This window comes from Caloenas nicobarica, chromosome 3 (genome assembly GCF_036013445.1).
Source record: "Caloenas nicobarica isolate bCalNic1 chromosome 3, bCalNic1.hap1, whole genome shotgun sequence".
NCBI lineage: Eukaryota > Metazoa > Chordata > Aves > Columbiformes > Columbidae > Caloenas > Caloenas nicobarica.
In genome coordinates, this window is record NC_088247.1 from 78,802,673 (window position 1) to 78,819,716 (window position 17,044).

The following is a 17,044-nucleotide window of genomic DNA, read 5'->3' on the forward strand; positions in this document are numbered from 1 at the left end:
GGTTGATGCTCAAGCACATGTTGGTTCCCCCCCAGTTCCTGCAATCAGTTCTAGAAAGACTGTCAATTATTTTCTCTCATCTTTAACTGAGCCTTTCTTTAATCCATAATGCACTGGCTGGACTTTAACGCTACAGATTTGCATGTTACTGACAAATTTCATTTCACCAGTGCCCATCGACCCTTTTTGGTTCATTACTGTAGACACCGGTACTGCAAAGACTAAGATCATGTGCTCAGCTTAATGCATTGAACCAAATGGGACAAATCACAGTAAATGAAGTTAAGCATTTGTATGCATCTTTTAGAGAAGGGCTACCTTAAACTTTTGTGTCTATGTTATACATCGATGACTAAAATGACAATTTGTATATCGCTTCTCAAAAAATTATCAAGTTCAAGCAACTCAGAAAATTATTCATAAAACCAAAGAGTAGGGAGCAGAGTGTGCACTTCAGTTCGGCAATATAATTATGTGTAGTGTCATTAAATATTAAAATACAGGAAAGTGTTTTCACTGGTAATTAGTCATTTTAAAATCTGAGGGAAAACTTTTTTTTTTTTTTTTTAACATTTCTTTCTGCAGCAGAAAGAAAGTAAGCTCTCACTTTTCACTCAAGCTTAATCATCCACTGTGACCCTTGCTAGTACGGATGAGACAGATTCATTTGTAAGATATCTAACACTGGATAGTTGCCAAAAATCCGTCAATGCAAAAACGTGTGCCAGCTGAACAAAGCAAGGTCAATCTACATGAGCTCAGGAGAAAACCGGGGTGAGAACCTGGAGCTCTCTTTTGCTGACACATCAGGATTTGAGGACTGACTTGTGCCCTGTCAGATCTATCTGACCTAAATGGAAATAAGAAAATTGAAACTGAAGACTCTAATCTCACTTCAAGAGGATACATAAAATATACCTAAATTAATGATCAACCACCCTTCTAGAATTTAAGGCTGAAATCGGAGTGTGCTTTTGAATTTAATTTTGAAAACTCACTGAATGAAAAGAAAAGCATTTTTCTGTTCTGAAGGTCCAGAAAGAAAATCCTGTAGCACCACCACATACTTCCAGAAGCAGTTTTAATTTCCATAAAACGCTTCAGTTTAACAAAACATCCAGAATGGGGACTAATTGTTGTGGCTGAAGGTAGCAATAGCTTGAGCATTAAGGATTGCTGACATGTAATAGGCAACTAGGGTGCAAATGTACGTGGAAAGGGCTCACAGGGCTCATGCCCTTATCCCACCCCGCAGACCAGTTAAGAAGATCACAAATCACTCTCCTGCACTACGCACTTCAAGCTTAAAACTCTGTGGCCCCAACTACCAGTCTTGGGCTAAGGGATTTAACTAGGTGGTAAGTCTGAGAGATGGAGCTGGATATGGAGCTGGGAGCTACAAGGATGGACTGAAGCCCAGGGTAACTTCTTTTGTAGGCCATGCAGGGGCCTTTTCACCACCAACTCCACAAAAGTGCCTGATTGCTCACTTGTTTGGCAAAATCATGCACATTAATATTTTACAAATAAATGCATTACAGTAGAAATATCTGGCTCTGCTCCACCAAGCTCTGCTGCAAATCTGAGTATTCCCAAATTCTGATGGATAAGGCTCCTTCTGACATGACGTATTTCTGCTCAGGATAGCAGCTTAATGAGCAACAAGAAGTCACCCAGAAGCACACAGAGCACAATTACAGCCATTGAAAGGACGTCCTCTCCTGAAACAAGCATCACGTATAGCTCTAGAAACACAGAAAACCACATACTTCAAGAAGGAGTGAACCGAGCTCCTAAATGTAAACTCATGAAACCCACAACTGGACACATTCTGGAACCCAGCAACTATTTTGGCTCCTTCCTGCTCTTTTCCTTGTGGAATTGGGATTAAGAACAGAAATAGGCTCTGATAGTCTCAGGTTGTTTCAAAGAAAAATCTCAGGACTTAAAAGCCAATATCAATTCCTCAAACATCAAAGCTGTTAGTTATAAAACTGTGGTTTGGTTTTCAGCTGCTTCGGGTGTTTGTATGCCTGAAAAATAGCCTGCTTTTCAAACCAGACCAGTTGCTGTAATAACAAGCATCCCCTCTCCTCAGACACCTTTCCTTTTCTTGGTCCACAGAGACACGTTATAGGAGCCCAGGTGGTAGAAAGCAATCTCTAAGGATGCTGGTTGTTGAACTTGCAGCTACCAAATACCACGAAAACCTCTCATGTCACCTCTTTTGGAGTGTAATGCAAGACACAATATTTTGCTTCTGGCAAAGACGTTTTCTCAACAAAAAGGTTGCAGTGCATCTAACGACATTTTTCCTTCCTTCCAGAAGTCTTCTCCAGTGCACCCATATATACATATAAAATTGTGGAAGGGAAGAAAGGGAAAAAAGACATCAAATATTTATTCTAGCCTGTGTTACAGAAACTATTCTAAGTCTATTTGAAATTCATAGATGGCTTCCACTGTTGGGGCATCATTGTCCATCTAGAAAGGCTTGTATATCGCAGATTTCCTGCTTTCAACATAAAGTATCCTCTTCCTTTTCACATCATTCTTCCCAACTAAATAATCAAGATTAAAGAAACCTCTTTGCATCCTTTCTGTTCATGCCTCTAATATTTCTGAGCATTGTGTCTTTCAGCCTTTTTTCTTTTCCACAACATACTTTTGGTTTTTAACATTCTCTCTGAAGAGATGTGTTAAAAATGGCTGCTTTTCTCTCAACTCCTTGTAATTTATCAATACCTTTTGATGGTCTGGTGCATACACTGAATACACTTCAAGTGTGGTCTCAGGATAGACAGGAAGGTGGGAACCATTATTTACCAATAGCAAGAAGTGATTTGTAAAAGCAAAAAGTCAAAGTTGCAACCACTCTTTAAATAAAGAATGATTCTTCCTAGTGCTACAGAGCCTTCAGACACAAAAAATCAAACACCAATAAATATTCCTTACACTGGTAATGTACTTGCTACTGTAATAAAACTACACAGTGTACACATACACTGCAGAAATGAGTAATTGTCTTTATTTCTTAGACATCATTAGCGTGCCTAAAGCTTATACCCTAAACTGGTTACATTCATACATCAGTTTGCGTGGGAAATAAGCTAGCTAATATAAAGTCCCACAGGCGATCCCATCTCACTGTCACAGCTGCCTTACACTACGTACAATTACATGTGTCTGCTCTGTGCTTCTGTCCCTGATTCATCTAATGAAGTTCCAAGTGAAGCGTGAATATTGCATGTGCAACATGCAGTAGCAAAAAAATCACAGCAGATTTAGAACTTAATTACACGACTGAAGAAAACTGGCCACGAGTTAGAAAACAGCTCCTCAAGTTTTCAGCATCGCCATCCATAAGTAATTTCTGCACGTGTAACACCAAATTGGATATTCTCCAAAAGACATTTTGTAGAGACACAGAGTGAACAGGAAAATATTTTAAGTTTTCCTTATTCTACAGAGAACTCACAGGAGCTGGATATTTTGGCGTTCTTGCTGTTTGTTCCCCGACCACGGTTTTTCCCCAAATTAAATAATGCATTATGTATTTCTTCTGGCAGGCTGCTTTTAGCATACTGCTGTGATCTAACACAGACAACAGAGTTACGTTACCAAAGGGCATGATTCCCCCACACCAACGTGCAGCTACCTGGAAGTTTTCACCCAGCCTGAACTCAGTACCACCCTCTCTTCATTTTCGGTCAAGAAGGAGCTGGGCATCGCCTCTCAATACCTGAAGGTATTGAGGCTCCCCTCTGCTTTACACACAGGATGAATGACACGATGGAGGCACATCCTCTCTCTCTGTTTGTAGAAAGTGAGAGTGAAGAACTAATTCAACAAGGTGCTTAATTTGAACAGGACTAAAGATAGATGAGAGGAATCCCAGCCTTGCTGACGCTCTTCTTTCAGTCTGCTCAGTCTGTATCTTCCTACCCCGCCTGCAAGGTTTTGGTTGTTTGAGGTTTGTTTGTTTTGGTTTTTTTTTTCATTTAAAAGCTGTGTCAAATGCTTTTACTACCCAAAGGCTCAGTCATTTATAATGCCAACTCTCAATTAGGCTGGACTGCAAACTGGGGAGGCAGTGCTTCCTGCCCCCAGTACACCTCAGAAGACTCTCTGACCTCTCCTTTGAGCAGTGCTGTGGCAGTATTGCCAGCACAGCTTCTCAGCTACCACATGGAGAAACACCCGCAGGAAAATCCAGAGCTCCACGATGCAAATATTGCTTTTGGTTTACTCAAACAGAAAACAGTCACAGAGAACACTGTTGTGATTCACTCATTTCCAAAGCAAACAAAGACTTCCTATTTAAGGAGCAGCAGATTTTTAGGGCCCTCAATTAAAATTACTTGTTTGAAATTGAAGTCAAGCAGACAAAACGCAAAAATTATAGATTTCAAGTTCCTCCTCTAGCCCCTTCTTTCCTTCTTGTGGGTCCTGTGTGAAAAACAGCGCATGAGCAGACAACTAAAAATAGGAATGTAAGAGGCCCAAAGCAGAGGAAACAAGCCCAGTGCTTAAGAACTGCCTGTTGACTTCTTAAAACCACCAGATTCTTCCAAGGCAGCTACATACACATCTTGCCGCTTGTGCAGAAAGAAATCCTACCATATTCAGTACCCCACACCTGCCATTTCCAAGACTGGAAACGGGGAAGAACGTGCCCGTTCCGTGCTGGGGAAGGCTCCTGGTACCGCCCAGGGGCAGCCGGCTCCATTTTCCTGCCCCTGCAGGCCGCGATCCCACCCAGAGGAAGGAGCAGAGAAAACCTTCTAATGAAGAGTTTTGGCTCAGCCTCAGCTTTCACGGAGCTATTCTTCACAGAGACATTCCTGACAATAACTCAGCTGGCTCTCAATTGCAAACCATGAAACACATGGGATGCTGCGGGGCTCGGCCCCAGCTGAATTTAAAGGCCTGTTGCATCCAGCAGACACGTTAAATCTATTCACAAAGTGAATCAGCTACAGCATTAACACTGAACAGTGTTAGGGAGTCTGCATGGAAAGGTCACTTTTCAGACCCATTTAGTTACTTAAACTATGATTTTAGGGAATACAGAGATGCCTTGACAGGTGGCACACTGCAATTTTTGAGCTTTGCTCTCAGATCGAAATGTAGAATGGCACTTGCCTGGTAACGAACCATCCTGGCTCAAAGTCAAAACAAAGTCTTCCTAAACCACTTTGCAACAAAATTATTCAACTTCCAGTTCATTAAGCCTGTCTGCTAGGGCCCTCATCTTTTTTTCCAGCTAGCATGTGGCTTGAGGACCCTCTCATTTTTTCATCTCTATTTCCAAGATTTACTTTTCTTGAACTGCCTGGGAATGGTGATGATGCAGAAGGACACAGCAGTAGGTGGCAACTGTACACAGGGAAAAAAAAAAAAAAACCACTCAAAAAACTCATGTAATTTAACCATAAAAGTGAGATTTCTTTCTTCTGTTTGTTTCAAACCCTACAGTGAACAATTTTAACACAAAAGGATGATCAGCAACGATAATCTTCTGAAATTAGAATGCAAGCTAATGAAAATGTACGTGGCTTTGTTTGCTAAAAATCCTAACAAATTCGAACAAAATGTCAACATTGTCCAAGATATGTCTCTAACATATGTAAATCCCCCCTGGAAGTTACTTTTCTTTTCAGATCTGCAGAAATAAATGAACTCTTTTTTTGACTTCACATAATTTCCATAAAAAATTCTAAATGCAAGCAACCTAAGAGGAACTAAAATTGACAGGCTAACTAAAACTGTCTTTAAAAAAAAAAACAAAACCAAAACCAAAAGGCAATTATCTCAGAGATTTACCAGCCTGTAAAACCAGTGGTACTGTAACTAACAGATTCTAACCGTTCTTGCAGAACAACATAAATCTGCATTTTTCTGGCCTGGATTTTAAAGAAGTAATAGCAAATTCCAAATCTACCCCCCAAAAAAGTCTACCACCTGTGAACTCTATAGGGTACTTAACCTCAGTACTTATCTCTGGCACAGCAGCACCACTGCTTACCTTGGTGGCATACAAGGAGAAGATAATCCTTGCAATGTCTTTGAAGTTGAAGAAAGCCACAGAATCACACACACATCATAATGAACAAGAAGAAATTACAAGGCTGATAAACAAATTATTTCTCTTCCTTTCCAGTTGCTTTTTCTTACAATTTGCCTTTGTACTGAATAGGTATCTCTTCAGATGCTACAATACCAAGCTGTTTCAGGTATTTGCTGTTTTCCACATAACTTTTCTTAAGATACTGGAGTGTTATCTTCATCCCCACCACACAGGAAGGAAAGTGAACATTGAGCATTTATCACAACTTGGTCAACAGCCCACAGGGAGTCTGTCAGAGTCAAGACTTGAGCCTACACATTATTTCTTAGTTTAATCCTCCCACAGCTAAATGTGTTCAACAAGTCAGTCTGTCCTGTATTTTCTCATACTCGACCTTGTTGAAAAGTCACCTTGAATATATGCTCTTCTACACATTGCCCATTAGATGTTCAGCCCTTGAGCCTGGGAAGCTGTTCTGGGATTTCAAAACTCCTATCACTTGCAATTGCAAAGTGGGATCTTTGAAAGGTTACAAACCCAAACAACAAACACAGGCAGCCAACATGGGTAGTATGAGCAAAATTTAAAAGCTGTTCAGAGGTTTTGCAGTTTTACTTTCAATTTTCTTCCTACTTTAGAGACAAGAACAGACAAAAGGACACTACTAGCAACTGGCCTCACACAAGCCACACCACCAAGGAAGGGGATGCAACTGCCATTCCCTGAAGAGGAGTGTCCTGACAGAGGAATACACTGAACAAGAAGAAAGAGAGGTCCCTTCCTCAGCTGAAGTCTGCCCTTCCTAAGTAAGAGAAATATGAAGACCTGACCCACTTGCTTCTCCTCTCCTGTTCTACTGTGACAGAGACCATCTCAGCACTGGCATCTTGCATGATCCAACACAGGGTATTTTCCACGGGGGGAGTCTTATGATATTTGGCATTTTTTCGAAGACCAGTTTTGAGAGTTGAACAATTTTAAGAACCGCTTCAGTTTCCATAGCTGTTGTGGGAAAAAACAATCTGAAAACATAAACTAAGCATAACCTAAAAGATCTGCGAACCAAGCAAATAACTCAATATGCCTTCTTTCTGAAAGTTTTATGATACTCCAGAACATGACTCTAAATTTGTTAACATCTAGGTTTCAGAACATTGTCATTCACATAATGATATAAAGAAATACAGAACCTTTAGACAGACAGAAAAATATCTGTAAAAAGAAATAGGGAGAAGTTCTCAAATTCTACAGCATACTATAGAGTTGTGATAGATTAAGAAAGCCAGACAGGTTTTGTTGCTGGTTTTGTTATTACTTAAATTATCAGGGATCCTTACCTCGAAATTCCAGCCCTCTGAGCTGAAAGGTGACAAGACCATTTCCAATTTCGATCAAATGCACAAAGGCATTTAAATAATCCGATGTCAGAATAAAACAGTCTCCTGTGTTGTAGTTTCCCCAGCGGCCCAGAATCAAATCTCCACAAAGCGACTCCTGTAGAGATCTTGTCAAATGCTCATAAAAAATGGAGTTGAGATTATTGTCATCATTTCCTACAACCAGAGCAGCACACGTTTGTAAAAAATAAAATTATTACTACACTAAGCCATTCTGCATAAAAGCCTATGTTATTTGTTATTCCTGCATAAAACCTCTTCCTCTAACTAGATAGTAACTTCTTGATACTTTATACACACTGCATTTTCTAGGTGGTGTTGAAGGTCTTCAGAGAATCAGGTCTGAAATTTCTGTTTAATATGAACAATATTACAAATAAAGCATCAAATTAGTGATAACACACATAGTTCAGACTACCCAAATCACCAAAACTCCTTCGTGTTTTATTACAGCAGGAGTTTTTTGGCTGCTCTGCAATGATGAGGTCTACATATTGTTCCAAAGAGCAATAAGAAACCAGAAATCATTATTATTTCAGTACATAAACTTAAATCTGAATATTATTGTTAGGATTTTTAAAGAATTTGGTCCTATAGCTTCCAGTAATTTAGTTATGATTTATTTCTTCTAGCCCTCCAGGAATTTTTCAAGGCTTTGTCCATGAAGTATCTGTGGGTACTTAATATGAAGATAGATATTTTTAAAGAGTACATTTAGAATATTGAGAAAGAATGAAACAAGGTCCATTCACCACTAGAACTGCTACCACTTCTTTAAAAATAGTATCAACTGTCCAATTACATATGACTCGAAACCACTGTCCAGGTGAGTAACACTCATTACAGTGTAGAGGTCTCATCCCATGAAGGTCTATGGCATTTAACTGGATTAAAATTAGCAGTTTATGATGGTCATCTGTGAAAGGAAATGAATCTTTCATAAATGCTAACAGTGTCACATAATCCAATGTGGTGTTGTCTTGTGCTCGTACTCTTTTACATAATATATGCACTTGACATGAGAACTGCTTTTATTTTCTATATTACATCAGTGTCACACCTTTAATACTTTTTAAATGCTGGTGCATGAATAGATGTACATGTACAAAACAACATCTTCGAGGTGTATTTGTATACATGAGAGCATATCAGGTACACTTGCATATTTATGTATGTGCATATCTGGGAGCAGATCTAACATGGAGAGCAAATCAGAGTATGACAGGCTGTAGCTTCCCCTACAAATTGCTCCTCAATGCAAAAGGAGGAGTGGGTGTGTTACTACACAGCTTTTCATCACCACGGCCATTATGCATCCAGCCCTGCTACATGTATACATGCAGGTGCACATACACATATACATATAATCAACTATAGACCTTCTAGAGCATATTCAGTCAAAATCTAAATGAGTCATAAAATGAATCTTTTAAGCACTCACACAAAAGGAATGCTTTGCTTGAGCTATGGGTTTTAAAACATAATTAGCTTATTAGCATATATAATAATGCTAAAGGTTACTGCTAACAGATGACAGAATGGCCTTGGGAAACATCTTAACTCCCTGCCTTGAACTGATAAATAATAAAAGAGCACTACATAAGTCTCAAATTGCTAATACCACTCTTGCTTTCTTGGATGCTCTGGATTACACCCATTTCTGCTTAAAGATGTGTATTTGTTCATGCTACTGATGTAATGAATAAGGGTAAAAAGACAGGCAGATATAAACAGAACAAGAATAATTAAAATGTAAACTTATGCCTCCACAATACGAGCCCCTAACACCTCAGTGGTAAAATAAAATCAGCTGCAGAACCCTAAGGCAGAAGAAACCCCTGTATGAAACCCTGGCTTCTCACTGGGACCGGGATTTGGCACGAAACTCTGGTATCAGCCTCCCGTGGAAAGGGCTGTGTCCTGCCAGGTGCTGAAGAGCATCAGCTGAGGTACCACATGCTCTCTGTGTCCACTGGCTTGCCAGAAAATGTCTCACTTCCCACTCTCACAGGAACCACCCAGTGCAGCCCAGGAAGGTGCTTTACATCGCCAGGGACTGGAGCTCATTTCACAGACCAGCACCCACAGGAGCAGTCCACCATCTTTCCTATGTCTTTCTTTTACCCTCTCCCACAAATTCCCAACTTCGCCTCCCACCTCTCCAAAAAGGTTTCTCTCCGGGGAAGAGGAGATACCCGTCAGCCCAAACTACGCGGTGGCAGGGGCACTGTTAATCTGCTGCTTTTTTCCAAAACCTTTTCCTCTTCCCGGTGGACCTTCGAGTCCGGCCAGGGCATCTGCTGCACACTCCACATAACCAGCAGCGTTCTCATTAACTAAGGGGTGCACAGCCCAGCAGCTGTCTGATCAGCTATATATAACTGAAGAGAGAATTTACTTATCAAGTTACATGGCTTAAAGTGGTGCTCCACTAGGCTTAAAACACTCTGGTTTGCTCACACAGCATTTAAAACCTTTGTACCTCTTTAGCATCCCAGGCAAAGCCTTGCCCATATAAATACATCATGTTTTGTGAATCAAACAAAACACCCAAACTCCCAGGCCATACCTGCATCCTTTTCGATCTGAATTGCCAGTCTGGTATTGGAATGGTCCGATCTTTTGGTGCTGGAAATAAAGACATGTTGTAGAGCCAATTCTTTTTTTAAAAACAAGATTCTCCCCAAACCACATTTTTATTTTCTTTTTAACGTATCTTCATGTTCTGTGTTTATATCATTATGCAGTTCACACTCCTCCATGTATACAGTCCTAAAATTACATTCGGCTCTTTGAAGGCAACTGCGAGGCTGATGTGGCCCCCGGTGAAAATGAATTTGACACCCCTGCTCCAATCCACTCATCAGTTTACTCCAAGTAGGCATATATAGTATTTCAGTTCAGTATTGGTATTGATATTGTAGCTTATCAGCATATAAACCAGAAGTATCTGTGTTTCCTTCTTCTTTTCCTCAGACTCTTTTTTTTTTTTTTCCCCCCATTTTCCTTCTCGTGGAACAGAGGTCACTCAGGATTTGGCATCTGTGATAATTCACTGCACTACATACTTAAATAATTGAACTGGCTGCAGAAGCACAGGAGCCAGGTGCCACCAAAACAGTAAATAGAATATTAAATCGGTCTTTTCTTCCCTTCTAAGCTTTAAGGGAAAGAGCTAGACTTGAGGGGTTTTCTTTGTGTGAAAAATCTTTCTGTGGGTGTATAACATCTATGGAAAAACATCAACAAGAAATCACTTTATTTAGTTTCATATTTAGCTAGGCAGCAACAAGAGTCTCTGGTCATTCTTGTCACTTGCGAAAGAGTAAATTACAGGCTCTTATTGCATACAAACAGTAATTCTGTCTCCCTTACAAATGACATATTCCCTACTAAGTATTTTCATTGTAGCAGTGGAATATAAATATCATAGGAAAAACAGTCACAGAACAGAAAGCAACTACAAGGTAGATTGCATTGAGCTTTTATTCCTACCTGTAATAAAAGACACTAACAAAGTCTGAAAATAAGGAATGAATAAAACACTACAGGCAGGTGTGTGTACAACAGAAAGGAGTGGTTGTTGTGGTGACAAGTGATATTCAACATCAGAAGTCCAAAGCAGCTCCCGAGCATCCATCTCCTAGGCCTTCAGGGCACAAGTGAAAACCTGGCTAACAGAAATGCATGCTATGATAAATATAAATTTCCCTGAAATACTGTTCTGACAGTGATGCTTTAGGATTTCAGGACATTTAATTAAGAATATTGTCTCAAAAGTTTTGCCACTAATTACCAGCCTTAGCAGAAGGCCTACCAATCAGATATGTAAATATTATCCTTCCTTGGAAAATGGGCTTAAAAGAGAAAATGGGGAAAGACAAAGCTGTTTGCCCTAAACCACAGTTTGCAGAAGGTTACACATGACAGTGGCAAGAGTCTCATCTGTTCACCAGCCCGCAAACACGGGGGAAAAGTGCCAAGGCACCATCTCTCCTGGCACAGGAACCAAGGGAGACATCCAGGCATGGTCCTCATCACGTCCCTGGTGAAACAGTGATGAGGGCATGGCCCGGTGGGACTGGCTGGGGTCTGGCTCATGGGGGTGGAGCACAGAGCATAGCGGAGATTTTGAATGGGATGGTGGTTGGCCAGTCAACTTAGAAACCCCAAATTTAGCTACTCGCTATGAGAACTTAGATATGCCCCAAAGAAGACTGTGGCAAAGAGGGTAAAAGTTATATGGGAGGCTTTCACACAGCTTAAAGAACATTGACAAAGGATGGTGTAAACCCAGGGTAATGTTGCCTTTGAAGCACAGCAGAGACTCTCTGGGAGCCTGTATGTCCTCATTGCAGTATTGGCTTCCAGGATTTCATGTGTCAATATAAAATTTATTTAAAAGAATGGAAGTTTCTGAGCCGAAGCTATAAGCTCATGCTGAGGCCAACTGGAAGAAGGATGCCATTGATGTCCCTAATGTTAGAAAGCCTTTTCATCCACCCTCTACACCCTCCCCCAAAAAACTGTGGAAAACCAACCACCAGAAAAATTGCACACAAGCTTCCATGTAGCAGACAGAAGATCAGAACTGCTTTACTTCTACTCCCTACCAGCAACTGATTTTTGCTTTAAAAAGGCATGATCTTTACTTTGCAAGAAATATAGTTGGAGAGAGTATGAGTCTTAATTAGAATTATTTGTAATTAATATTAGTACATTATCTACATAGATTAACGTTTTATTTGATGTATTACTTATCTTCCTGCTTCTGGTTGGCTCAGCGTATTGTAACTGCAATTTTCACTTCCTATGCAACAGAAAAAGGCAATGGGGGGAGGACCTTCTAAGCAGTCGGAATATAAAGAATGATTTTACTTCAAAAAGGTTGTCAGAATTCTTCTACCCTGATACACATCCACCTGCATTTGCAACTTACGCAAGAGTAAGCATAAAGATTAGGTTATGGAATTCAATCAATTTTCTATTCTCAGCAGAGAAATGCTGCTGATTTCCAAATGTATATGTTTTAAGATTATGAGACTCCTTATTAATGTTCAGTCCCTCTGAAATCAGTGTGGCAGTATGAGGTACAAGTCAATACTACTCTTTATCCCAGTTTTTTTACCAACCTATAAAGCATTTCTGTTCTTGAGGCATATTGAGACCCATACAAATCAAGCAATACTTCAGAAAATTCTAATCTTTAAGTAGAAATCCTTTTGCCCAGCATGCAGCTGTGGCTCCATTTCTTTCCTTTTTTTTTTTTTTTTCCTTTTCTTTGAGAGAAGTTGTGTGAAACAATCAGGGAAAATCACGAGTGCTTCAGGACACTCCGAGACAGATAATGCAGCCTGATGGGGAAGAAGGGAAGGAAACAGAACAGCTCTCACAAACAAAACAAAACCAGACTCCGTTACAGCTTTATCCTCCATTCCAAGAACAGTAATGATTGCTTTAGCAGCTAAAACACGGGCCTCAGGACATGACACAAGGATTTACCTTTTCAGACACTACCAGAAAAACTCAAATCTCTATACAGATATTTTGAAGCATAAATTTAATTTTTTTTAAGACCGAAGGTAATACAGACAATTTGTAAAGCAGCCTCCTGTCCTGAAATTCAGTTTAGTTGAATAAATTCAGTCAGGTAATCCATTTTGGACTTTAAAAGTCTTCCATAATTATTAGTAACCAAAGCTATGTTTGTACCTTCCTGAAGGCAATGGGAATTTGCATAGCATTAAATTATAATACAAAACCTTTATTCCTGGGCTTTCCACTGTTGACTAGGACCTCTCAAACTGGACTTTTGGGACTAGTGGGTGATTTGGGCTTTCCTCCAGTGGCCTCTTGCTTTAAATTTGGTTGTTACCACTCATCCAAAGTGATAATTAGATCAGTAATTGGATTTCTTCCTGATTTGCATTATTCTATGCAAACCAAGTGCAGGTCCTTGAGCACTTGCCCTGGAGAGCAAGTGATTGTGTTTGAGCATCTTCAGCTAAGTCTTCAGTAATTTTAAAGTAAAAATCCTGCTTAGTTCCTGAAACATCTCTCCCACGTTCTTTCAATCCAGCATTTATGTGGGCACTGAGACAATCCATGGGTTTGCACAGCACTGTTCATGCCATTATAACTATCGCTTCCCTTTGCAAAAGGATGAAGTCACTTCCTATACTTCCCTTGTCCAAAAATATTGCCTTGTTTTTCAACCTGGAAAGGCTTTCTTCTCTCACTTTACTTTCCCAGTTCCTTAGAAAGGTAAAAAAAAAAAAAGACTGAAGGGGATTCAGGCAGCCTGGGGAACATACAGCGTATAGTGAGAATTCGGCAAATTGAGGAGACAAGAAAAAAAAATGCTGTGCTTATTTGCAGAAGAATAAAATCACAGCTGTTCTATCTGCCTTGCTACTGCTGGGTTTTTCCTCAAAACACAAATTCAGGATTTCCAGGATTCCTGCTCTGAAGGAGGGGATGTCTACTTTGAAAGAACAAACCAAAGAAAAGCATTTCCCCTCCGGGGGATGCAAGAGATGCCTTTCTAGGGGAGATCCAAAGTTTTTCTTTGTGTCCAATACATTGGCATCTGACTTTCCATGACATCTAACAGGCAAATCTAACAGAGAGAAACTCCAAACTCTACTATGCTGCAGCCCTATGATTATTCATGGAAGTCTGGAAAAAAATCCTCAACATTTTCTTGTGAATATCTTATATTGCTGGCACTATAAATGGAAGGCTTAGCATTAAAAACACAGTAGTAGTAGTAGTAGGCTATGACAGTGAGGCAGGAGAGAGAATGAGGAGATGGTAGAATAAGCAGGCAGACATGAATATTTGAAGGACACCAGAGGCAAAAACGATGGTACTAATTGGAAGTGGGAGGATGCCCAAGTAGTTTTAAATCAATTTCTTCTAACAGGCAGAACGATTCCAACGCAATTACAACAGCAAAGGCCGACAGCCCCTTCGTGCATCACCATGTCCAGGTTTTCTGGGCAGCTGCACGAAGAGATGCCTCAGGTTTAACTCACGTTCATAAAGAAAGATCTCTCAAAAATGAAAGCAACTTCTCCTTCCTGGTCACTCGCTCTGATTTTTATCTTTCATGGTTTCTTCCTCCCCTCCTTCCCTAATTGCTCCAGTGTTTCATCTAACAAAAATAAAAAGTGGCTTTGCTTGAACACCAGGCAACTGGGGGAGGGCTACGGTATAAAAAGTTCCAGTTAAGGACAGCGCTGTTGAAGGATCCTTTTAGAATACAGGAAGGTCTTAACTATCAAGAATGTTTCCTGTTCTTAGGGTTTCTTTAGTTTCTTAAAAAGCTTCTTATAATTCATTCTGAGAGCTTTGGGGGTTTTTGTGTTTTAGTTGGGGGGGGGGAGGGTGTTGTTTGTTTGGTTTTGGTTTTTGTGTGTTTTTAGTAGGTATAAAAATCAGAGTTGCAGTCATTTGCTGAGCTACTACTGAGCATGTGTATTTGGCATATTCTGAAACCTTCCCGGAGATGAGGTTTCTGTGCCCCTGCAGCAGTAGGGATGCAAATGAGAGGTGTGAATTTGAGATCAAAAACTGAGTGCCCTAATAGGGATTAAACAGCCCACCTAAATGTTCTGACATTCAAAGGTTTAGCTGGGGAATTCACCTCTTATTCGTAAGCCAGGTCATTTAAGCATCTGTGTACTTTAAAACATTCACTAATTTACCAAAATGTCATCAATATCCCTGCTTTTGGCTTATTTGTCTACCTTGCTACTTAATTTCTTTTCCCTTGTCCTTGTATGCTTTTTCTTTTGAAAGGCATTTAGTCACTATCTTCAGATATTTTATACTAAATGATACAAGAAGCTCTACAAGTGGAAGGACTATGCCAACTGTACAGAGATGTTCGTGCTCACTCTTCTGCCAGTGAAAAGGGGCTGGCACCTGACATTCCTGTGAGGATGGGGCTTAGCAAAGGACCCTGCATCACAATCATACCTCACTGTCTGCAATTCATAGACATACTTTTCATTTAAAAGCAAATGTGTTAATTACACACAAACCCATGGATCTGAAGTAGGGCAGGTGAGTGTTATTTTCCTGGTTTTCCCATCACAAACCAAAGCAAACATCATAGTAAAGGTACACCACTGTGCCCAGCGCTGGGTTAGAGCTCTGCAGGACTAACGCACTTGGGCTCTGCACTGGCCAATGGGCCCATGAGTGAACTGGCAAAAGCCTGAGAAGCAGTAAGGACCTGGAGAGTAGAATGGAGAAGATAAGAAATGTCCCATTGACGTTTTCGCCAGAAAAAGAGCGAGATCAGACAGAAAAAAAACGAAACAAAATGGAAAAACAAAACCCAAAAAACAAACCACACACCAAAATGTTGGCAGCTGCTTCAGCAAATACGGCCAAGGTGTTTATCTCCTTTACTCCACAGATCGATGCGCATTACTTAAATATCATAAAAGGAGGAAAGGACAGCAAGGCATTTCAGAATTCATTCTTAATATTCTTTGTTGTTGACAACAAAGTGCTCTTATGCTTTTTCAGTGTGAAATATTAAAATAACATATACGTAAGATATTTTAATTGTCACTTTTAGGCTCAAGATCACTGCTTAAAAATAAAATTAGGAGGTAGGGATGGCAAGAAAGTTGAGGAAAGACAAGTATAAGACAAAGACTGGCAAATGATGACTTACAAAGAAAGCCTACATCAGAAATTCTAGTTTAGCTCGTTATTGGGTTTTGCATATACATGTTTCTCATCAAAAGACAAAGGGAGGCAAAACAGAAGCTAACTGACCCTTTCCAGTGCCATAAACCTGTGGGTGCAGCATCAGTGATACTACACTGAAGAACAAGAAAAACCTTATTGCTACTGTGCAGTCGTACAAAATCCAATCTTCAACAGAGATAACTTTTAATACCTCTGTTTTTCTCATTGCAAAGACTGTTGAGAGTGTTAATCATTTGCAGCAGTTGTTATGGTAGTCTCTACAGTACTCTTCAGACTGAAAAACAACTCTGGAGAGCAAACACGAGTAGTCAAAGGATTAAAAAAAAAAAAAAAATCCCTGTTGCATTCATCCAGTGTTTACTTAGTCCCAACTCGCACAAAGCTTCAGAGACAATTCTCAGTGGCAACGGTAACATAATTCTGCATTCTGCAATATCTCAGAAATAAGTGAGAGATATTTTACTTTTTGCTCTTATGAGCCCTCAGGCAATTTCAGACCAGTACATACCCTTGTACATCAGGAGACGATCAGGACTTAGGCAAGCTGTAGTGCAAATTATTCCCTGCTGCTATCTGTACACAACTTACATATCACCTCAGTTAGAACAGTTCCACTTGCTGAACATCTCCTCTGTGATCTCGGCTTTTCCCTGTCTTCACAAAATTTGCTTGAGTAAGCATCTTCTTGAATGGAAGGTTTGAGTTTAGTGCTCTGAACCTCAGCTTGCCCCTAAACATTTGATTCAGTCAAATCTAAAACAGGAGGTAATCTAAATTATCCAAGTGAAAGGCATGAAGGCTTGCTGAGAACAGTTATTCTTATGGAAATCCAGTCAATCCATTTAAA

At 40.0% G+C, this 17,044-nt stretch overlaps 1 protein-coding gene across 1 annotated transcript in view; it reads right to left on the reverse strand.

The window, feature by feature from the left end:
- PCNX2 (pecanex 2) overlaps window positions 1–17,044 on the reverse strand; it is a 149,383-nt gene that overhangs the window by 27,927 nt on the left and 104,412 nt on the right. Inside the window, exons 24-25 of the mRNA XM_065631048.1 lie at window positions 10,037–10,095; window positions 7,408–7,623 (exon numbers count right to left, since the gene is read on the reverse strand). Coding sequence (XP_065487120.1) covers window positions 7,408–7,623; window positions 10,037–10,095 — 275 coding nt within the window. The remainder of the gene's footprint in view (window positions 1–7,407; window positions 7,624–10,036; window positions 10,096–17,044) is intronic.